Source organism: Thrips palmi, unplaced genomic scaffold (genome assembly GCF_012932325.1).
Source record: "Thrips palmi isolate BJ-2018 unplaced genomic scaffold, TpBJ-2018v1 HiC_scaffold_3, whole genome shotgun sequence".
NCBI lineage: Eukaryota > Metazoa > Arthropoda > Insecta > Thysanoptera > Thripidae > Thrips > Thrips palmi.
The window spans coordinates 2,374,224-2,398,007 of record NW_023144630.1 but is presented as its reverse complement, the minus strand read 5'-3'; the positions used below and the strand labels follow the sequence as shown (position 1 = coordinate 2,398,007).

Below are 23,784 nucleotides of genomic sequence, written 5' to 3'. Positions count from 1 at the left end.
ACCCCCGTCCCTCCCTGTCCCTCCCTGCCGTGCCGCCGCCGCCACCCCACACTGGCAACTGGCACTGGGGAACTCAAGGAACTCCAGGCCGAAGGGGCGGCGGCAAGCCGGTTGCGACAACCCCACTCGACGACTCGACCACCCCCAAACGTGTAAGCCTGCGACGATCTAAACAAAACACCCCGACGGTGATGCTCCAGGACGCAAGAAATGGCCGATTTGAACGTTTGAATGTAATTTGATACCGCGCCAATATTGCCAACTGCATAATCCACAAGTCACCTTTTGAGTCGGGAAGAAACAGCTCTGGCATTTAAACAGTTTCGTCGTAAGGTTTCTTTCACACATTCTGATGTGCATGTTTCGAAATGCATGGTCCAGGCGCATGCGGCTTGCCTTCCGATTGATGCCGTTAAGTCTCACGGCGTTGATCCTAATCCGAAAAAGGGTTTAAACGGCATAAACACATGCAGAAACCAAACAAAGATGGCTGCATCAATGTCACTGATCGCCAGCTCTGTTTTCTCGTACCGTTAAATTGATTTTTCGTTATTCATATGTAAGTCACTCATTTTTGCGGTACTTCGTCCAGATGTTCCTCGTTTTTATAGATGTACCTGTTCTTGTGGTCTGAATGTTTCAAGGGCATGATACGTGAAGTGGAGGTTAGGGCTCTGTACACCAACAATGATTTTCCGTTATCTTTTCTCGAGAGACGGTTACGCTACTGACATTATACCATTGAACTAGTACGAAATACAACGCTTACCCTGTTGTGGTTCCCAACAAATTTAAGTTCGTGTACTTTGATTTATTTGGCTGTTAGAAAGTGTAAACATACCTGGTCCATGTAGCAGGGTCAGATTAAATCTGCCAGCTTTTTATCGTTTTGGTTTGACATGACTCACAGTGGTGCATAAGTGTACCTATGTAGACATGATTTTTAAGAAAAAAATTGAAAATACCCTCATTGTTTGTCACTTAAGTTATGATTTCCACGATGGCCTGGTCTTTCGTCTCCTGACCATTTCTCAGGTTCAGTATCCTTTTTTTTGTCTCATTTTTATTTTGTTTATTTTTCTCAGGTAGCATGGAGGAAAGCCCCTCTGAAATCCAAGTGAAAGAATGCAGTCCATTAAAATTAGAAATACAAGCTGACAGTGGTCACTTGCTTGAAAGTAAAGGCGAAAATTCTGTTCGTCTGTTGGTGCAAGAGGAGGGAAGAGCAGCTCGTAATCTTATAGCCTTCAGTGTACCGTGCGACATGGTCCAAGTAGATTCAAGTAAGTACGACATTGACAAATTATGTGTTCTTTGTCTTTATCCCATATCTATTATTACTGCGAAAGAACTTCTACAATCAATGTGTGAAACTGATTTGAGTTGGTTGGTTTGGATTTGAAATGTTTTTCGAGTCTTTACTTGTCTTTGTGCTTCCCCCTCCTTGACTTGTCTCCCCTTCCAATTGGCTGGTGTCCTCAGCCTTCCGCCCACACACCTGTTTGTGACTACCTTGTGAGCTCTCTAACCTGTTCTTTGATCTTTGTGTTGTGGTCTCGGCATGGGTATTCATGAATGAAATCACCTTATCAATGAAATCACCCTAATAAGTGTTTGTTTTGACTTCATTTTAATATAAAATGCATGCTTCCTGTGTAGGTAAAGTTGCTCGGAAACCACCATCATCCCCGAGGACTGTGCAGGAACCAAAAAAGGAAGATGCACTTCCTCGATTAACAAAGAGGGCCTCTGACACAACAAACCCTGGGTCAAGAGTTCGTTCAGCATCCACTGGTAGAGACAAAAAGTCAGGTAATACATTTTTATGTGGTAAACGTTATAATTGATGATTATTATAAGATAGTTCTAATTTGACTGACATTGCCATGTTTTTATGTACATTTTCAGAACTACAGGCAAGGTATTGGGCCTTTCTCTTTGGGAACTTACAAAGAGCTGTGGATGAAATATATCAGACTTGTGAAACAGATGAAAGTGTCTCAGAATGCAAGGTATGTTACATGCAGTATTCCCTTCTTTTCATTATTATGTGTTTAGAACCTGGAGTGTTTCTTACTTTTTGAATGAACACAGGAAGTAATCTTAGTTCTGGAAAACTTCACCAAAGATTTCCACAATTTAATTGAATGGTTTCGTCTGAAGTGGGAGTATGAAAAGACTCCACCACCTCAAAGACCTAATTCTCTTGCATGGGAAGTCAGAAAGTCTTCACCAGGCAAGGTAAAAACTTAAAAATTTTGCAATGTTTTTATTTTTGAAGTTTTTTGGTTAATATTTGCTTTCCAATATTTTTTTTAAAGTTACCTCCTCATGCTTTGCCGACATTCTGTAGCCCTGTTCGAAGGGTACTCAATTTTGGGGATTCTAACGACAAGGATCGCCCAAGGTCTAGTGCTGAGAAAATAACTGATACCTTGAGAACAGGAAAATGCAGTCCTATCATTCCTGTTGTAGAGGATCAAGAAATAATCACTTTTGATACTGAGCCCAATGACTCTGTGGAAATCAAAGAATCAAATGTTTCAAGCAAAGATGTTGGAAGTGCTTCCTCTAACCAGTGTTTCTCAAATCCTATTGATACCAAAAAAGATGATCTACCAATTAAAACAGTTGAACCAAAGTTGGAATCCAGCCATGATTTGAGAAATGAAATGAAACCGAAGATTGGAAGATCTTCTCCTGACGTCATGGCAGTCAATGAGATTCTAGTCAGCAATGGGGACTGTAAAAGCCCAATGACCAGCGAGCAAGTAGATCTGCATCTGCCTGGTATGACACACCAAGCCTGTCAAACTGATCCAGAGTTAGATGATTTTTCTTCTACCGATCAGTATCCTAACCCGTTAATGGTTGATAAAGGGGTGGGAACTTCGGGGCTCGCAACAGCGAAGACGGGATTGGCAACTCGACCATCGGCCACCACGGCAGGAAGAGTGTCAAGCAATCCCCCCACAACAAATGCAAATCGTACTCCAGCATCCCCATTCACATTTGCTGGTGTTGCCACAAAGTCTGCTTCAACCAACTTAAGGAACTCCATAAGTGCTACAGTGAAAAATACAAATGCAACCTCTAAACCAGTACCAACTTTATCAAATTCCACTGCAAAGATTCCTCAAAATAGCAATGGACCAACAGGGACTGTCTTGAATGCATCCACTTCCAGTGTCAAAATTGTCAATACGGTGCCTGCAGCAGCCAAAGGTCCAGCCCCTACATCGGTTTCCAACACACCTAAACCATCCTTATTTGCAATTGTGACAAAATCATCTCCTGCAAATGCAATCAAGAGAAATGTCAAACCTAATCCTCAAGTGTAAGCATTTTTAATAGCTTTAAAATTTAATGATGACATGCACCTAAATGTTCTTTGTATATTAATTATTTTTTTTTACCCTTGTAATTTGACAGATTACCTACAGAGAATAGAAACCAAGCCTCCAGTCGTTTTTCTGGCCCACCCAAGCTTCAAAGGAGTAGAACTGTGGCGGAAGTCAGTAGATCTAACAGACCTCCCAACAACCGCTCAGGGGGTTCAAGACAGGTTTGTAACTCTTCAAACATATTTCTGATGATCTTAAAAAAGAGGGGTTCTTTATTCTGTCAAATTGTATTGCAGTTCAACAACATGAATGATAAAGGAGTGTATGGCAAAGGAGCATCCTCTGTAGAAATGGGTGCTGGCACATATGAAAAACCCAAGAACATTGATAGCTCTAATCTTCAAGATGGTTGCAAGAAAAATGAATCAGGAGGTAAGAAATGATGAATAATATTTAAGGTCTGTTTCTATATGTGATTTATATCATCAGTCCAATGTATTAAATTTCTTGTTGACAGATGACTCCGGTTGGGAGACAGTGAAAAATCGTTCTCGTTGTAGATTTAGCTACAATCCAAAGACACGGTTCAATAAACCAACCTGCGCAATGTCTCTGCCCGCTTTAATAATTGTTGATGATGATGATGATGATGCTGATACTCCTTCTGCAAAGGGTGCTCTCACCAAACAGAACTCCCAGGGTGATGGACCACATCGTCGGCATTCTGAAAAGCTGGAGCCAACCAGCAAGTCTGCTGATGCTTGTAAAGTAAAGAAGCCTCAAAAACAGAAACCCAGCGGCGATGTTTCCAAACCCACTAGAGTCAAAGTAGAGAAAACGGCCAATAATGTATCCAAGCATTCATTTGGAAAGAAAGCTGCTAAAGATGTCAAGGAAGATAAAATTGGCCCTTCATCAGGGCCTTGTCTTCAAGAAACCAAAACTTCCATCAAAGGCGATGTAAATGAAAATGTAAAAAAGGAGCGGAGTAACGGTCCAGAAATAGAAAAACTATGGAAATCTTGCAATGGCAACAAGCCTGTTGAGCTTGACCTAGATCCACAATTGAGTGGTGACGAGTCGTCTGTTGGGCCCAGGACCAGTTCCACCACAACTCCAACTACCATGACACCAACCACAACTCCTGCCACTCCAACTACTCCAACTAATTTAGCTTCCGACAGCTTGGCCTTCCTCCGAGACAATGAATGTGGAATTGAACGATTGATGTAAGTTTTGGGGTTGATGGTGCATGGCATACGTATTTACAAAGTAGCTTCGCTAAACTGTCAGAGCCCAATTAATTTTTTTCTTTTTCTGTGTTTTAAAAGATCTGATGAAGAGGATCTTATTGCAGAAAGGACACTTCTAAAAGAGGAGGAACGAAAAAGTCAGCAGCTGTATGAAGAAGAAGTGAAACTACAGCAGCAGATTGATGAATTGCAATCTGGTGAACTGGAAGTCGAAGTACGTTTTAAGGGGGAGAATTGAAGTGAAAGTGTACCTGTTCCAAATTTATCTTATTATTCCTCTCAGGTGGAGACCGATGGAGAGACACCAATTGGAACTGAAGAGGAGGAGGAAGAGGAGCTGCTTGGTGAAGATGAGCCCAGGGATGTGGACGTTGAAGTCGACACTGTGTCTCTTGAAGCCCAGTATGAAAACATGCTAGAAGGTAAGACCAAAACTTGCTTGTAAGTGAGTTAACTTTTTTTTTTTGCTCAAATGTATTTGAAACAAAGTTAAGTCACCAGAGGCTTTTTAAAAGTTTATTTAAAAGTATTCATAATAGTTAAATTGTATTATCTATCTTATCTTCATCATAATTCAAAGCTTCTGGCCTGGGTGCATGCAAAATTGTATAGAAATTATTTCAGCCACAGCCAAACTGATGAAATAAGTAACCCCAAGATATAGGTATAAAGTTTTATTGTGCATTTAGAAGAAGCACATGTCTTGCTTATGATGCCACCATACTTGGTTGTGGTTTTAAGCCCCTTGGTAAGGAACTCTAACTTTCCAAGTAACTGGTTGAGGTATTCTTGTCTTCTAGCCAGTTCTGTGCACTGTATATAACACCTAATACTTCTTGTTCTTTTTACATAAAAGTTTTTGTTTTGAATTCTTTTGAAACAATAATTATATTTTTATCTTTAGTAACTATTTCAGTTCTTTGATTTTAATAAATTTGAATAAATCCAAGAGTGTATCTGAACAAAGGATGAAATCAGAGGAGTTGGCTTTTTTTTGTACATTATTTATGTAGCATTTTGGAAGGGTCTTGTGGAAGATGCATTTCTGTGGAATGGCCTGGCCCGGGCTTCTTTGCAAATTTTTTGATATCTTCCCTTTCTACTGGACTGTTAAAGGCCATATCAGTAATTTATTTTTAATGTAAAACAAAAAAAAAACACCCTTGTTTTATGTGTCTTAGTATCTGAAAACAAGCATGATTGTTTTAAAAAAAAATTTGAAGAGAACTGTGTTTATAACCTTGGTTTTATATTTTAATTTTGTGCTAGACAGGATTTGGCAGGAGCGCTTGGAGAGGATTGTAAAGTATGAAGAAATGTCTGCCAGAGGTTCGTGATAGCATTGTCTTGGCCTCACTCACACCTAAGCGCTCGCAAAGGGAGGATCGGTAGACAGCTCGCTCCAGTTTGTGCGCTCACTTTTTGTGCTCATTTTTGGCAAGGACATTGGCATTGTGGTTTGCCTCGCCTCGCCTCGCCTGTGTGTTCTTGTGTCATGGCCATTTTTTTGTTGTCAAAACGTGTTATGGTGATGGCATTCGACGTTGCATTGCTGGGGCTCTTGCTGTATGGTCTTGCCCTTTTGTTCTGGAATTTTCTTTCATGTTCGGTACACAGAATTCAGGTGACTAAAGGAATGGATGGCTGTTTGAAGGAATGAAACTCAGTGTTTATTGTGGCTTGTACTAATGCGTTCTTTGTATGTCATAGTCAAGGTATTTTGCTGTGCAAAGCTTATGGAAAGATTTAACCCGAATGGATCTTAGGCGTCAGAGCTTTGACTTGGTTGGTTCTAAGTCTAAGCTTGCTTATTTCCCAGATGACTAATGAATTCATTTTTGGTGGTATTGCTACCATTTTACATCCACATTAATACAGTAGATGCATTCTCAAGGGAAGCCCTATTTGGGAGTCATTAAAATTTCAATTCTAATTAACTTTCATTCCTAAGGTTTGTAGTCCTAAACAATTTCCTCGTTGATTCACTTTGTGTTTTGTAGTCGAAATGTTAAATTAAGATAATTCAGAAGCAAGTCTTTCATGAGATGCTAACAGGTCATGCTTTTGCAGGGTAAAAACATATGTACTTTCCTTAATTAAAGCACTACCACTTTTCCTGTCATTGTTTGCATGAAATGGTGTCTGAAACATTTAACTTATTTGTGGTGGTAGCACATGGGAAATTTTCAGACTGGTTCATTTGTTAAACCGGTGTCATTTTCATTTTTTTTCAGGTAGTTCTCACAAGTTTGAAAGATGATCAGGATTGGTTATTGATAGTACTCTTTGTTATGTCATTGTCTTCTTTTCCCAAATTGCTGTATTTAGAAATATTTCATTTACATTTACCTCCATTGAATTGAATTCAATAAGTGGTTACAAATATTATGCCCAACATTTCTTTGAACTAACCATGTAATTGTGTTTCTAGGGCTGTCTTGGGCTGAACGCATGGACACTTTGGAGCAATTGGAAGCTTTGGTGGCAAGACACCCTGGACGGGCTCTCCAGTTGCATCAAAAGCTGTCTAGCCCCTCTCGATCACGTTCAACAACCCTGCCTGAAACTTTGCGCCGCTTTCAAGCTAGGCAAGAAAAAGCACAACAAAAAAGGGAAAGGCTTCTTCAGCTGAAAAGTCAAAGGCTTCGAGATTTATTAAACAAAGTAAGAGACGCCTTTATAAAATTTGTAATGCATCTGGTTATTATTTTGTTACCACATGAATTTTGTCCTCAGGTTGGCGAGGTGAAGGCAGCTCAGGCTCAGCTCACCGAAGATCGCCGTCTACGATTGGAGAACAAGCTGAAACGTGCTGAAGAAAACAGAAACCTTCATTTGAGGTCTATTAAGCGTAAAGCCCACGATGAAGAAGAAAAATTGAAAGAAATCGCCTTTATAAATGAGTTGGAGGCTCAAAATAAAAGGCACGACTTCCTAGCCCTTCGTCAGGTTTGTTTCTGCAGCTCTATCTGCTGTTTTACCTATCTTAGCTGTTTCATAACTTTCTCCCTGGCATCTGCTGCAGGAACAAGAAGAGAGACTTCTGGGCATTGCAGAGGAGAGGCAGCGCAAACAGGAAGAGAAGGCTGCCAAAGAGGCTGCTGTTGAAGAAAGAAAGAGAGTCCTGGAAGCTGAACGCATACAAAAGCTGGAGGAGATGCAAGCTCGTCGCAAGCGTAGGGTGGAGCGCATCCATAGGGAGCAGCTAGAGAAGGAAAAAGAGAGGCAGGAAGCTGCTCGAGAAAAAGCTAGGTAAGTTCTTTTTGCCTTTAAAAATCACTTCTTCTCCTCCAGTTTTCTTTTACATTCCAATATCCACACTGTATGCGTCTGTTTCCTTTTCAGAGACAGGGAAGAGCGCCTCTCGGCTCTTCATGCAGCACAACTGGCCAATCAGGAAGAACTCCAGAAGAAAATCCAGCAGAAGCAAGAGGACTCAGCTCGACGTCATGAAGAGAACATTGAACATATTCGACAAAGAGCATTAGAATCAGCTGCTCTTCGGTACGCGGATGATGCTGCTCCTGCGCTGGAACCTTACAGAAGCAAGAAGCTGTGTACTTTGTGCAATGTCCTGGTGTGTGGGATACTAAGTTTGCCTCTGATGGGATGGTTCTTTGAACATCATTTTAATATCTTGATTGTTTTTGCTGCTCAGATTGGCTCTGAGGTGTACCTTTTGAGTCATTTACGAGGTAAAAGTCATCAAGAAGCTCTCCGCAAGTCATCAGCTAGTCGTGCTAATCCTGCGACTGTTAGCCCGAGAGAAGATTTGGACCATATCACAGAAGCTCCTCCAGACTGTGTTGATGAAAAGCAAGAACGTCACAGGGAAAGGCAACGTGCTCTACGCAAGCGTGGCAAGAAGTTACGCCTTCGTATGACAGCAAGGTATTTTTAAAATAATACATACTATCGAAAATAATTCTTATGGAGTTCTACAGTGATTATGTTCTGAAATTAATATTTGCTTTAACAGGGGTCAAGAATTTGAAAATATGTTAGAAAAAGTATCAGGGAAGGTAACATCCCCTAATAGTTCAAGAATTCAAAAGTGCTTACGTGATGTGGAAAAGCTGCATAATAGTCAGGGTCTAGGTCAATGGTCAAATAATGCTGTGACACTTTTGGAAAGAGCCCTTTCTGAAATGAACAGGATCTTGGATAAAATGGTAAGAATCTCATACTTCTCACACTAAATATCACAGTTTATTCACGTTAAATTTCTAACTCTCTTCTTGATTCAGGATAAAACTGATCAAATGGCTTTCCGCTTATTGAATGGTTTCACAATACTCAGTAACATTCTGAGCCTTGGTCTTAACGTCCCAGAAGGCATGCCATCATACCTTCCATCAAAGTAAGCTGCCATTAGCGATGTGGTAGTGATTTTAGAAGTATTCCTGTCACCTCACTTTACTAACATTTTCTGCTTTTCTCTCAGGTGCTTTGTGACAGCCTGCTGTACCCTGAATCTAGCCTGCCAGGATTACCCGCCAAATGCCGAGTTCGTCTTGATGTCGAATCGAATTCTGACGATTCTCGACCTCCTAATGAGCCGACTGACGGTACGGAAACGATACAGCGACACTGTTGCCGTTGCAGTCAGTCACTTTCAGCCTCTCAGTCTTTGAGCATCGCGGCTCACGTGTCGCCTGTCCTGTCCCTGTTCCAGGAGGTGGTGCCCGACGAGGACGATGCGCCGCAAACCAAGAGCTGCACCAAACTGCCGACCGACCCCATCGCAGGTACCACCACGGACCACCCCACACCACGCCAGAAGACCGGTGGAGGTGGCCAAAATTCTAGACGCGTTTTGAGCTCCAGAGTCGCTACACGGGGCTCGAACCGAACGTGTGACCCCACCAATGGATTCCCCGTTCGGAGAGCAACCCATTGGTGGGGGAGCTCAAAACGCGTCTAGAGTTTTGTCCTCCTCCACCGGTCCTCTGGCCCACTGTGCGCCCGTCTCGTCGTCTCGGTGCCCGAAACCGGAACCTAAACTCCAACTCGTCTCTTTCCGTTCCGTTCCAGTGGCGCTGATGCGGCTGTTGACGCAGCTGCTGGACCTGGTGACGGACGGGCCGGTGGCCGCGCGAGTGCGGGACGTGGTGAGGTGAGTGCAGCCTGCGCTGTCTCTCTCGCACCCACATGGCGGCCCGGGCCCATGGGCCGGGCCCCGTCCGAGTGCGAGAGAGACGGCAAGCACCGATCGGAATGAGTCCGCTGCACGGAGAGGAATGCGGAATGCAGCCGGCGTGGAGTGGAAGAGTGGAGGCAGTGCCGCGAGTGCCACGCCGCTGGAGTGGAGTGGAGCGGAGTGGGGAGTGGCAGTGCATTTGTGTCGAGTGTAGTGTCGAGTTTCGAGTGTCGCGGTCGGTTCGATCCTTGAGGCCTTCCCTCTCGGCACGACGGCGCGGCGGTAAAAGGTGGTACATGCCGCCGCCCTGCGTGTCGCTCTGTCTCTATCGCGCCCACACGGGGCGCCCCGAGTGCGAGAGAGACAGAGCGGGCGAAGCAGAGCAGAGCAGCGCGCCAGCCACGGCCCTGCTACCGCCGTGCTACCGCCGAGCCACAAGCCCCGCTGCCTCTCTCTCGCTCTCTCTAGCCCAATTAGATTACAAATTCCCTCAAAGTCCATCTACTGCTGCCATCACGGCAATGCGCCTCTCTCTCTCTCTCACCGCGTTGGGAGGGGGGAGGGGGTGTTCTCTGGTGGGGTTTTATTTTTTCCCTCCCGGCCGCTCTTTGCTTTTGTAATGAAATCATAAGAAAAATGCGTCGTCCCTTTTTTGTATCCATTTGGGCGGGGCGGTGGTGGTGTTGGTGCCGCGTCGGTGTGGCCATGGCCGCGGCCGCGCGGTGCGGGGCGGTGCGGAGCGTCCAGAGGTGCGCCTTCGCGCTTGGCGCTTCGCCGCGCTTCGTCCTCATGGCCGTGCTGGCTGTGCCGGACCATCATTGCCATCATCCAGCGCCGCCATCCGGACCCATCTGGCAGCCCGGCCTTCCCGCCGCTAAAAGCCAGAATGAAAAAACAAAAACAAAAAGGAAACAGCGAAAAAAAGTAAGCTGAAAACCAACAGCAGTGTTCAAAAAATGGTATGGATGTGGAGTCGTGGTCCTGACCGCGTTCCGTTCTGCCTCTGGCTGGCTGTGCCTGTGCCGCCCGACGAGTCCGGGATAGGCAACCCGGTGCGCTGGTGCGCGCAGCGCTTGCTCGCGCGGCCTAAGCGCCGGGCGCTGTCGGCCGAAACTCCAGAGTCGCCAAATGGGACTCGAACAGAACGTGTGACCCCCACCAATGGATTCCTCGTTCGGAGAGCAATCCATTGGTGGGGTCACACGTTCGGTTCGAGCCCCATGTAGTGACTCTAGAGCTCAAAACGCGTCTAGAGTTTTGGCCGCCTCCACCGGTCTTCTGGCCCACTGTGGGATTGGCGGGCCGGTGCTACCCCCAGCCCGGTGCAACCCGTCGGGGAAGTCGTTAGGGGAGCCACGTCGGTTTCGGAACAGGAAGTTTCCTCGCCCGGCCACTATTTGGCTTTATTTTGGGACATTAGCGCCGTACCTGCTCGCGTCACCACCAACCCACCGAGCCGCCCCGCCCCGCCCCGCCCCACCCCGCCCCGCCCCGCGGTGGAGGCCGAGTGGCAGGCGAGGGGCGAGGCCGGGCCGGGGCCTCGACCAACCCTTCTTAAGAGGATATGGTACACCTCCCCAGAAGCGGCATTTCCAGGGCCGCGCAGGGACCTCTTTCTAACGCCGTCCTGGCCACACCGTTCGAGGTATCGATATGAAACTTGACACACGGGCTCAGAAGGGATCAATCTCAATGACGGTGCGTCCAAAAAAATTTTTGAACGCCTAAGTTAGGCCCCAGGGCAGTCCAGTTCTGGTCCAACTTTCGTTCACAACAAGTCCTAAGAAAATTGGAATATCCAAAAAAGGGCCACGGCACGTTGTAGCTGCAACTTTGCTCTATCCAGAGAACTTGTCCCCATCTGCGTGCGGTCAAAAATAGAGATCAAAACCTGGTAGACGGCGGACCTCTGCACGGCGGATTTGAACATCTTGCGAAGTTTTGAAAAGGCACTGTCGCAGACGAGCTCTACTAACCCCGCCTCCCCCCGCCCACCCCTCCGGGCGACCCGCCTGCAGCCCGCTGCTTTGTCTCTGCGCCGGGCCCCCCGCTGGCCCCCTCCTCATTCACGCGCCGGAGCCGAGGGTCGGCAGCGTGACGGCTCGATTTATGGCCTTGTACTCCGAGAGTTAAATTTTTGAACGGATGACTCTAGACTATCAGGACATGAACCATTGCACTCAGCGCGTGTTCCTTGTGCCAGGCGAATCAAATTTTAATTTTCTACGATAATTTTGACCTTTGTCATTGTTTCAACAGGTCCGGGTCAAATGGTCGTAGAAACTGAAATTTTAGTTGCCTGTCACCAGAATAGCACGCCAAACATCTTCGTACAAGTTTCAAAACTAGAAAATGTCCCCTTTTAAAAAGTTTGGCCGTACAGCCTAGAGCCATAAATCGACCTGTCACGGTGCCGAACCTCTCGGGTGAGGGTGGGCAGCCCGACAGTCCCCATTCAGTGAAACAAAGTCGGCGACAACATGTGCGGGGCTTGGAGACGGTACAGCTCGTCGGCACAAATATTGCACCTCCTCTCTCCGACTAGCTCCAAACCCGCCGTGCAGAGGTCCGCCGTCTACCAGGTTTTGATCTCTATTTTTGACCGCACGCAGATGGGGACAAGTTCTCTGGATAGAGCAAAGTTGCAGCTACAACGTGCCGTGGCCCTTTTTTGGATATTCCAATTTTCTTAGGACTTGTTGTGAACGAAAGTTGGACCAGAACTGGACTGCCCTGGGGCCTAACTTAGGCGTTCAAAATTTTTTTTGGACGCACCGTCATTGAGATTGATCCCTTCTGAGCCCGTGTGTCAAGTTTCATATCGATACCTCGAACGGTGTGGCCAGGACGGCGTTAGAAAGAGGTCCCTGCGCGTCCCTGGAAATGCCGCTTCTGGGGAGGTGTACCATATCCTCTTAACAAAGTTTCCGACTCTGCGCTGCTGGCTGGCAAGATCTCCTTAATTCGTCAGAACTTGAAGATTTTCTCAAATTGAGCAAACTTTGGTGTAATTGCGTTAGTCCTGGTTACGGATCCGGCATTGGATTTGGCCTTGGCAGTGCCTGGCCGCCCCGCCCCGCCCCGCCCGAGACTCTTGAGAGGCGCGCCGTGGCGTGGGGCCGCCCCGCCCCGCCCCGCCCTCTGCGCTCCTGCCGCCTTTTTTCCGTAGTAATTTGCGCCCCGCTGGTGAAGTGTGGAGTGCGGGCCAGAAAACCGGCGCAGGCGGTCAAAATCCTGAGCTCCAGTTGCCAAATGGGTTTTGAATCGAACGTGTGACCCCACCAATGGATTGCTCTCCGAACGAGGATTCCATAGGTGGGGTCACACGTTCGGTTCGAGTTCTGGTTAGCGACTCTGGAGCTCAAAACGCGTCCGCCTGCGCCGATCTTCTGGCAAATCCACTGTGCCGTGGGGTCCAACCCAATTTTAAGTCCGGCGGGGCGCTGGCGATGATTGGAGCCGACTGACCCTCTAATGGCGTAGGGTGGGCACGTGGGCCCGGTGGGCTGGGCCGGGGCCCGCCCCACGCCGCGCACTTTGGCGGTTGCAGGTGGTGGCTTCCGATGGCGGGGCTTGGCGGGGCACGGCGGGGCACGCCAGGGGGTGGGCACTATGCCTCTAACCGCACCCCAACTTTTTGACACCTGTTTCGACGTGACCTCCCTCCCCCTCGGGCGCCGCGTGGCCGCTGTCGGCGCTGTCCCTTTTGGGCTGTTTTGGTCCTTTTGACCCTCTTCGGCCCTTGCGGTCTGCGGCCGCCCGACCTCTGCCCCTCCCCGCCGTGGTGGCGGACTGCGGCCTCCAGGACGGTGACGACGTCGACGACGGCGTGCCCCTGGAGCCGGAAATTCCCCATTGTTCACCTCGCTCCCCGGCCCAGGGCCAGGCCCAGCCCGGCCCCACTTTGCGCACTCCTTTCCCGACTGCTGGATTTTTCTTTTCCCCGCCGAACGGGCAGCACCAGGCCGGGCAAGCCCTGCTGGCTGCTGGCCGCGGGGTGCGACTGCGGCACCGCGCCACTGCCGATGCAGTGTATGGGTTTTGACAGGCGTAAGACGTGATTATGCCGGCGCCTCCCCCAGCTTGACCTCCCCGCCTCCCCTCGGTAAACACTCGACGCGCCGCAGCGCTGCAGTGGCGTGGCAGTGCAGCGCCGCTTTTGGCGCGGACTGTACGCCTCGCGGTGCCTCGCGGTGCCGCGTCCGCCTTTGTTTGGAGGCGGGATCCGTGTCGGGCTGCACATCACTCATGTGTCGGTACAGTCGCTGCCAGAAGCGCGGCGGCACGCCCACTCACTCGGTTCCACTCCGCACGCGCACAGCGGATTGGCCAGAAGACCGGCCCGGCGGTCAAAATCCCGGACGCGTTTTGAGCTCCAGAGTCGCTAAATGCGACTCGAACCGAACGTGTGACCCCACCAATGGATTCCTCGTTCGGAGAGCAATCCATTGGTGGGATCACACGTTCGGTTCGAGTCGTGTTTAGTGACTCTGGAGGTCAAAACGCGTCTGGGTTTTGACCGCCTCCACCGGTCTTCTGGCCCACTGAGCCTGGCGTGTTTACAGTGTAGGGGGCGTGCTCCCCCACCCCTCGCTCCCCTCGCCTGGCATCCTCCCCTCGCCTCCGCGGCCTCGCGGGCCCGGTGTTCGGCGGGTATGATTTATTTCAATAAAATATGAAGATGTCTGTCATAAAATGAGCATCGGCGGCATTGTCCAGCCGTAGGGCAGAGGTGGGGAGGGGAGCTGAGGTGCGTACAGTCGACTGTACAGTCGATTGTAGATTCGATTGTACAGTCGCGCGCGAAAGTCCGGCGTTGTCCGACGCGAGTGGCCGCCTAGTGTTTCCGGGCTTTGCTGTTTAGTCTCACTGCGCGAAATCTGGCTGACCGCGCAATAACGATTTGGAGGCAAACTTTTGTGGCTGCGGGGACTAAATTGTTTTTGGAGCCCGCCTCCGCGGCGCGAGCAGCGCGTAGTGTAGTATACCTCGGCAAACATTGTTAGCGAGAATCGGTTTCCAGCCAATATTGGCGATGCGTGGCAATGTTTGCGCGTGTTTGCCACGCCCCGCCCCGCCCCACCCGGCAGCATGAGGCGAGGAGAAGCGGGAGTAGCCCTGAAAAAAAATTGTTGTGCGACCTGCGAAGGCAGAAACGAAATAACTACAACGACCCCGCGTCAAGGAAAGCTTGGCTGTTACGTGATTTTTGCACGGCGCGGTGTCGGCTTGCTTGGTGTCCGGCAGCCACCGGCAGCAGCAGCGCGTAGCAGCGCGCTATCCACTCCAGATGTGCACTTGACATGACTTGTATCTGTCGCTGGCCTCCCCTCTCCCCCTCCTCCGCGCCCCCAGGCCGCGCTGGCCGCGCTTTGCAAACATCCCCCTCGCCGACGAGGACGTCCCCGACCAGGACGTCCCGTCCGTCCCGGCCGCCGGACCCGCCCCGCCCCGCCCCGCCCCGGCTCCTGGGGTGCGCAATGAAATCAGCATCAATGAAATCAATGTGTGATGGCCTCTGATTAAAGTGATTTCAGTGCGGCCGGCCGGCTGCCCGGCTGCCTGGCCGCCCGTCTGGCTGCCTGCGCGACAGTCTGGCAACGCGCAGTGGGCCGGAAGACCGGCGGAGGCGGCCAAAACTCTAGACGCGTTTTGAGCTCCAGAGTCGCTAAACAGGACTCGAACCGAACGTGTGACCCCACCAATGGATTCGTCGTTCGGAGAGCAATCGATTGGTGGGGTCACGCGTTTGGTTCAAGACCCATTTAGCGACTCTGGAGCTCAAAACGCGTCTAGAGTTTTGGCCGCCTCCACCGGTCTTCTGGCCCACTGTGCGTCGGGTGTCCCGGGTTGTGCACCGCGGCACTGCGGGGGCTCAAGCCGCCCTAAATGCACGGGGTGGCTCGATAAACAGCACTCTAAAGCGGAGCACCTGGATTAGGGACGATCCCCCGCCTGCCGCCAGTGTGCCGCCAGCCTGCCGCCTCCAGGGCCGCCGGCCGCCCAGCCATCGCCCCTGTGGGTCTGTGGTCAACGCGATGATCCACGGGGGAGGCCGGCAGGCCGGGGAGGCATGCCGGAGGGGTCCGCATTGCCGGCATGGCCTGGCATTGCCGCTCCCAGGGGGGCGGCGTGGGGGCGGGCTGGGGGCGGCTGCGGCTCGGACGGACATTATCTGCAAACAAGGCGTGCTCATTATATACTCATTATGCCGGGTCGCGATGATGATGGCCGCTGTTGACTCAATCGGCTTTCGGTCACGGCGCGTCGTGGCGAGGAGAAGTGCCCAGTGTACTCACTGTCCACTCGGCCGGGCCGCTGGCAGTTTGATAGTCGCGGCCAGCAGACTGCTTCACAGTGGTCACACAGGTTTACTTGTCGAATGTAAACAAAAAAACACGATTTTCAAAAACAATTCAAAAAATATTTTGAAAAAAAAAATGAAAGTTTTACGAGAGGAAACGTTAAAAGTCGTACTCTTTGTTGACAATTGATGGCTCGCTGTCCCAGTGGACACCTCCCTCATCAGGCGGCTCCTCTCTCTCCCTTCCTCCCTCTCTCTCTCTCCCTCTCCCGGCCGCGGCGCCGTGCCGTGCCGTGCCGTGCCTCTCATTCCAGTTGTTCCTCCTTTGAATCGAATCGGGCGCCGATTGGCTGATGCCGCCTTTGCAGCCTTTGCAGCCTCTGCAGCCGTTTGAAGTGCTTTGAAGTCGCTCTCGCTCGCCGCTCGAAAGGAAGCATATTGGGCGTATTGTCGCGCCTTGTCGCACCGCCTCGCCGAGCGAGATGAACTAGTCCGCGTTGTAATTGCACGGAAGGCCCAAGGGGGAGTGCGTGCCGGCGCACAGTGGGCCAGAGGACCGGTGGAGGCGGACAAAATTCCGTACGCGTTTCGAGCTCCAGAGTCGCTAAATGGGACTCGAGCCGAACGTGTGACCCCACCAATGAACTGCTCTCCGAACGAGGAATCCATTGGTGGGGTCACACGTTCGGTTCGAGTCCTAGCGACGGCTTAGGCTTCTGCGATGCAGGCGATGTTGGTACAGATGGGGGATCAGATGGGATCGACAAGATGAACAGAGCAACGGTGTCTTACGGTCCCCCTCCCCTCCACATTAAGCATTCTCATTGAATTAAAATCCAATCCCTCTCCACAAACAAGACTTTGCTGTGTACACGGTAAGCCTCTATCAACCATCAATCGCTTCTCCACAAACACGGTTTGCTGACGCAGGGCGGTGCCGGGCGGCGCAGGGCGCCCTCCGTAAAGGCGTAGCGGCGGCGGTCAAGGAAATTGAATTTGCCGCCGTGGCTCATCGCGCTGGCCCAGCTGGGCGGACTTCCGGGTCTAGCCGCCACTTCATCGTCCCGACGAGGGTTCGAATACTGGCGCAATGATATTTTTCTTTTTTTTTTCCCCTCCTCCGCGAGGTGTCACCCTTCTCCCTCGCTCTCGATATCCAAATCCAGGCCGCCTCTCCGGACCCCGTCGGACCCCATCGGGCTGCACCAGGCCGTCCAGCCACTCCACAAAGAATACAGAGTAAAAAGCGCAAGTGTGGTGGCGTGCTCGCCGTGCTCGCCGTGCTTCGGGGGGTGCTATTTTCCTTGGCACCTCTCGAAGCGGAGCCGCGGAGCCGCGCAGCGAGAGTGGAGTGGCCGCGTGCGCATGTCGGCAGAAGCTGCCAACGCCACGCCGCCTCGGACGCAGCTACGTTGGCTGCGGGTTCTAATACCGACCTCTTAGGTTTTTTTTCGTTTTGTTGGCGGCCCGTCGGCGGCCCGCTGCAGGGCCGATCACAGTGGTGCACTCGCCGCGGTCGGGGCCGGGAAGGCCGAGATCGCCGGAAAGCCCTTGGAAGGCTCGCCGAAGGCTCGAAGCCAGCTGCAGTGCCGAAGCGCTGTTCAAGGGCTCTCTCCCTTTCTCCACCTCTGTCTGTCCGTCCGTCTGTCCGTTTTGCCGCCGCTTTGGCCGTGCGTCTGCCTCTCTTCAATCTCAATCTCTTTTCAAACAGAGAAAGGCTGCAAGGGGGTGGCTGGCGTGGGCTGGCGACCCACAGCCCTCTCACGGGCCGCGGTGTTTTCATTGAAAACGCGACGCAGTGCGAAGCGCCCCGCCCCGCCCCGCCCGCGCGGCTAGACGTGTCGCACACGCCGAAAAATAACAAGTGGCGTGACGATTTCGCCTCGAAATGGACGCGAGCCGGGCGCGACGGTAATCCGCCCACCCCTTCTCCCACGCGACGACGCCGCCACTGCCCCAGCCCCGGAAACTACGCTTGTTTTTTAAAAAATAAAAAAAATAAAATTTGTGAAATGCCTCTTGGAAATTTTCACCTGTTTTGTTTTTCCGTTGCGAGATGCGTGTTCACACCAGCGAGAGGAATGGATATGGAGCAGTGTTGCAATTGCAAAATTACTTTTGACGGTGTAGCGCGACTGTCACCTTGGCTGTGCACTGCGCGCGCACGCGGCGCACGCACACACACACACACATACACACACACACGCCCGTCCCGTCAGGGGTGCGTGCCACGGACCGTGACGACTGCGAGATTTTTTTTTCCAGCTCCCCTACGCCGCACTGTTCGTCGCGCTGCCGTCTCCACGCGCCGCTGGTCGCGTGCCTTTACTTGCTGTCTGTCTGTCTGTCTGTCTGTCTGTCTGTCTGTCAATCTGTCTCCGTTGCGAGTGTGACCCGTCTCTGCCCGTCCGTCCCATAACGTACCCGATCGTAAATATATATTCGAATTGCGACTAAAATCCCCCAAACACTAGATTTAATGAAGTGACTCTGCGATCGTGCCGCCCCGGCCTTCGCCCCGGCTATGGACCACAACGAGTGCGTCGACGGTGTCACAGTCCAAGACCCCGAAACCTGCCCCGTCCGCCGCGCCGTCCGCGGGACGGGACGCGTCACCCGGAGAGCCACGACACTGGCGGCTGGCGAGCCTCGGCGGCGTAAAAAATGAATCAAGTCGGAATTAAAGAAACAAGTTGAGTGGCGGGGCGCGGCGCGCGCGAATGAATATCTACCGCGAATGGGAGTCCATTGTTCCGTTTCACAATTATATTCCCATTGCGACTGTGTCGACCCGTCCTGTCAGGTCTCCCGCGGGGCGGGGCGGGGCGGGGCGGGGCGGGGCTGACGTCTCCATCGGGGTGTGACTGGGTCGGACAGTCGGGCACGTGTGTTTGGACTCGCAGCGCGACTGCCGCCTGTCACGATGCTGAAAAGCCGGCTCGCGCCTCCGGGACCCGCCGGGACTCGAACCCACACCCCGCTCCTCCCGCGGGCAGTGCAGCGTGCTCGGCCTAAAAAGGTTTCGAACCGAACGTGTGACCCCACCAATGGATTCCTCGTTCGGAGAGCAATCTATTGGTGGGGTCACACGTTCGGTTCGAGTCCCATTTAGCGACCCTGGAGCTCAAAACGCGTCTAGAATTTGACCGCCTCCACCGGTGAACAGTTGGAAGGGGGTCCTGCAGCTCTGGCGGCTTTCTCGGCAAGGGCGCTGCCTTGGCGCTGCCTTGGCGTTCCCTCGGCGCTGACGTACCCCTTGTTCCTGTTGCAGCTCGGCCGTGTGCAGCGGCGCGGTGGACCGCCTGGCGCTGGTGTGCAGCGGCGTCCGCGACCCGCTGCCCGAGGGCGAGCCCTGCGCGGCGTCGTCCAGCTCCGGCGGCGCGTCCAGCTCGTCGTCGGCCATCCTGGCGCCCCTGTGCACGTCGCCGCAGTCGTCCTTCCTACTGGCGGCCCTGTCCCTGCTGTCGGCGCTGACGCGGCGCTGCGGCGGCGTGGGCCGCGCCGACCCCAGCGGCCTGGGCGCCACGCTGCAGAGCACCGAGCTGGTGGGCGCCGTGTCCATGCTGTACGGGCTGCTGCTGCAGCAGGGCGGCGCGCCCCGCGCCCCGGACACGCCGCCGCCGCGCCTCGCGCCGCCCACGTCCTGCATCGCCAGCGCCACCATCGCCCTCCTGGTGCAGGTCGCCGAGCTGGACCTGGACATGCTGCAGGTGAGCACCGAGGCGGCCCAAGACGCGTTTTGAGCTCCAGAGTCGCTGAACAGGACTCGAACCGAGCGTGCGACCCCACCAATGGATTCCTCGTTCGGAGAGCAATCCATTGGTGGGGTCACACGTTCGGTTCGAGTCCCATTTAGCGCGTTTGGGGTTTTGACCGCACCGGCTTGCCCCACTCGTTGAACTTGTCGGCGTAGTGATTGTCCGCGTGATTGGCCCCAATAAGTACAGCAAACTCGGTGCGTGCTGCCGGGGCTGCCGGGCTGCCAGTGTGCTGCCCCTCGCCCCCCTCCGCCTGGCGGTTTGCTTGCCTGGTTGCGGCGTTGCGGCGCCGCCCCGCACCGCCACTCCCCCCTCTGATCTGCCTGCTCTGCCTGCCGACTTTAATCCTATTTGGACAGTGCTAATTGAATGGGCGCCATATTAGCTTTGAGGAAGAAGGGTGCCCGACGCTCGCGCATCTTGGCGGTCTGGCCGAGCCGAGCCGACTCGGAACGAATCTCGGAACGAACCTCCGCAACGAACCGAGCGAGCGAGCGGACCGGAGAGGGCTTTCAGCTTTTTTCCTCCGCCTCGGTTTTGACTCGAGTCGATGTTTGAACCGGGGTCGCCGGCTTTCTGAGGAATGCCTTTCCTGAAGCTTCGCTGACTTTCAGAAAATGTCAATTTTATGTCTGGCTGGCGAGCGTTAGGACCCTTATTGAGTAACTTGGTTTTATAATGGGATTCGCCAACTTTTTTTGTCGCATTCGCGGCACGTGAAATGATCGACCGTCTCGGACTCCTGCATTGTTTGTTTTGCTTGTTCGCAGAGCATCCTGGGCGCCGAGGGCATCTCGCTGCAGCTGCGGCACATCTCGGCGCACCTGCTGTGGGTGTGCGGCAGCCAGGACGCCGTGGACGCGGGGCACCCCAAGCTGCGCGACGTGCTGCACCGCGTCATCCGCGTGCTGGGCTACTTCGTGGCGCGCAACCACGACAACCAGGTGCGCACTTCGTTGCTTTGGGCTGGATCCGGAGCGCGCACAGTGGGCCAGAAGACCGGTGGAGGCGGCCAAAATCCCGGACGCGTTTTGAGCTCCAGAGTCGCTGAACAGGACTCGAACCGAACGTGTGACCCCACCAATGGACTCCTCGTTTGGAGAGCAATCCATTGGTGGGGTCACACGTTAGGTTCGAGTCCCATTTAACGACTCAAGAGCTCAAAACGCGTCCGGAGTTTTGGCCACCTCCGCCGGTCTTCTGGCCCACTGTGCGCGGCCTTTTCAGGAGCTCGGCCCCCACGCCGTCAAGGTGACATCGCAGACGGATGGATGAGCCGGCGCGCCTGGCGTCCGGGGGGGAACCTCGCCCCTCGCCGCACTGAGCCGAATCCAGAGAATTCCACATTTCCAAATCGCACCTCGAGACCGGCAAGAGCCGTGGCAGCCTCCAGAATCTGGAACAAGGCAAAACATCTCGCCACCAGGGGGTGGTGCGGTGCGGTCCTCCAGGCCTGCGTGCCAAGGCGGCGTAACAGTGTGGGCGGCCGGGATTTGGCAGTGTCGAGGGGGTACTTGGCGGGGCCGCGGCCGGCCGGCCTTGGGGCCGCGCTGTTGACTCGCAGGTGGCAACGCGGACCCCAGGGACGCGGCGTGGACGCGGGGACGGCCTTGCACTGCCAGTGTAGGGCGCTGCTCAGTGGAGGCGGCCTAAGCTCTAGACGCGTTTTGAGCTCCAGAGTCGCTAAGCAGGACTCGAAGCGCCCTGACTGCGCTGCTCTGTCCCGCAGGTGGTGCTGCAGTCCGGCGTGCAGCCCACAGTGCTGCAGCAGCTCTGCCAGCTGCCGTTCCAGTACTTCTCCGAGCCGCGCCTCAGCGTCGTCCTGTTCCCGACCCTGATCGCGTGCTGCAGCGACAACCCGGAGAACAAGGCCATCCTGGAGCAGGAGCTGTCCTACGACGTAAGGAGCCCTAATGTGCGCTTCCTCCCCCCACTTGCCGGTTCGCTCTCTGACTGTGTCTGGTGTTGCAGCTGCTGGAGGCCTTCCAGGGCACGCCGCTGGCCGAGGCCGACAAGCTGATGGCGGTGATGCGGTCCAGCAAAGGGGCCACGTCGAGCAGGGCCTCGTCGGTGTGCTCCACGACGGCCAAGACGGCCAAGGCAGGCGCCGCCGGCCTGACCACCAACTCGGAGGAGGACGACGAGAAGAAGGAAGCGCTCCAGGACGCCGCCAAGTGCGAGAAGGACAGTAAGTCCCCCGAGGCTGGCCGCGCCGACGCCGTAGAAGCCCCAGCCAGACGCCCTGCGGCTAAGCGACACAAGGGCGCCGCGAAAGCCGCCGCCAAGGCCATGCAGTCCGCGGCCAAGGCCGAGGAGGCCGCCAAGTCCGTGGCCAAGGCCGAGGAGGCCGCCAAGTCCGCGGCCAAGGCCGAGGAGGCCGCCAAGTCCGCGGCCAATGCTGAGGAGGCCGCCAATTCCGCGACCAAGACCGAGGAGGCCGTCAAGTCCGCGGCCAAGGCCTAGTATGTGATCCAGTCAGTGATTATTTCTAGGGATGGAAGTATTTATTTTTATGTTTAGTTATGTGACCTGATGTACTTTATGTTTGCCCTCTTTTTCCCTTTGTTCTATTTATGTTAAAGTGATAGTCTTTTTTGTTTGGGAGTCAAGTGCTTAGTTGAGCAGGAGTTCTGGTCGAATCAGTTGTTTTACTTTCCTCCTGCTTGAAAAGATGTCAACTAAGCATATTTAACACTGAATTTCACCAATTATCTTGAATCAACTTTATCTTGAATTAATCCATCCTGCATTGTGAAGGAGAGATTTTTTTTGATAAGTCTCATTCACTTTACATAAATTTATAAGTTACCATGAGCTATAAGACTTCTTATGAAATTGTTAGGCTTATTGCCACTGGAGGAGGTCAAAATTGATTTACAACCTTTTGAAGTCTGAGGATAGCATTAAGACAATATGTATACACTTTTGAAAAACCTAATTTTTAAAAAAATCATGCCATTGCATTTTGAGGCATGACATATCATGTTATTTAAACTTATGCGACTGTTGTTTTGGGAATGTGATAACCATTGTTTTAGCTCAAAGAGTGTCTTTCTTGAAAGTTTTGTGCAACATGTTGGCCGTCCAATCTTAACAACACTTTTTCTTTAGGGCCTATAATTTTGGCTGGTTCACTTTCTCTTATAACTTTCATACAACAATTTGTGGCTAAGTGGTCCATTTTATTAATGTATATTTACTTGAGTAACATGAGTTTTTTTCGAACTTCGTCTTAATATTATCCTGAGCTCTTTTCCATAGAGTTTATATTTGAGTGATATTCTGCCCAATTTTTTGGAGCGAGGTACATCAACAGTATGGTAAAAGTATTGTTATAGCTAATGCACCTTAATAATGTTTAAACCGACTTACCAAAGAATTTGCTCTAACCTCCATGTTATTGCTGTGCCTTCTCCGTGTTTTTTCTCTAGTTCCAGTTGCCTTTTTGTTTGTTTGTTACAAAATGATCTTGTAATGGGTGATGATAGGGTTTTTTCTTCAATTGTCTTTTCAAGTATGAATTATTCTAAGTATGAAATTTACTGGAAATCTTATGCAGGCCAATTTACTTACACTTTTTCTTAGTTTTGTACTAATTGCACTACATATTTATTAACTGGAAATAGTAGCGCCAGCGGCTGCCTACAGTTGTGATCAAAGGATGTTATTCATCCTGATATTTCAATGTTACCTTCCTACAGATGTTCACATCAGATTTCTGTACTCTAATTACTATTATTGTGATCAACAAGTGAATAATATAGGAATATCTGAGCTGTGATGAGATAGATTAATTTCATTGTAATATTAATACAGTAATAATAAAAACTATTGAAATAATTACAGAAACTCTTTCTCTCTGTGAAAGACAGAGATGTAGTCGTCTTTGAAAGGGGGGAGTGGTATTAGCCCAGCAACCCCTTCTACCACACACTCGCTGAGGGAAGACCAAGACCAGGGATAAGGACCTGAGGAGAGAAAAAAA

The 23,784-nt window shown here is 51.8% G+C and overlaps 1 protein-coding gene across 2 annotated transcripts; it reads left to right on the top strand.

The window, feature by feature from the left end:
• Positions 1-209: 209 nt before the first annotated feature.
• LOC117648085 (S phase cyclin A-associated protein in the endoplasmic reticulum) lies at positions 210-23,639 on the top strand. 2 transcript variants are annotated; one of them, XM_034390289.1, is made up of 26 exons: positions 210-328; positions 1,086-1,283; positions 1,660-1,812; positions 1,909-2,012; positions 2,095-2,241; positions 2,322-3,337; positions 3,433-3,565; positions 3,641-3,776; positions 3,862-4,573; positions 4,676-4,811; positions 4,881-5,019; positions 5,867-5,926; positions 7,029-7,261; positions 7,334-7,546; positions 7,623-7,849; positions 7,943-8,174; positions 8,256-8,488; positions 8,577-8,769; positions 8,845-8,957; positions 9,042-9,165; positions 9,273-9,345; positions 9,632-9,713; positions 19,313-19,751; positions 20,570-20,743; positions 21,529-21,699; positions 21,771-23,639. In XM_034390289.1, the coding sequence occupies exons 2-26, from the start codon at positions 1,091-1,093 to the stop codon at positions 22,260-22,262; spliced, it is 5,928 nt and encodes a 1,975-aa protein (XP_034246180.1). In that variant the 5' UTR covers positions 210-328; positions 1,086-1,090; the 3' UTR covers positions 22,263-23,639. The 2 variants fall into 2 exon arrangements, with proteins under 2 accessions (XP_034246180.1, XP_034246179.1); XM_034390288.1 differs by lacking the exon at positions 210-328 and adding an exon at positions 343-559.
• The last annotated feature ends 145 nt before the right edge of the window (positions 23,640-23,784 follow it).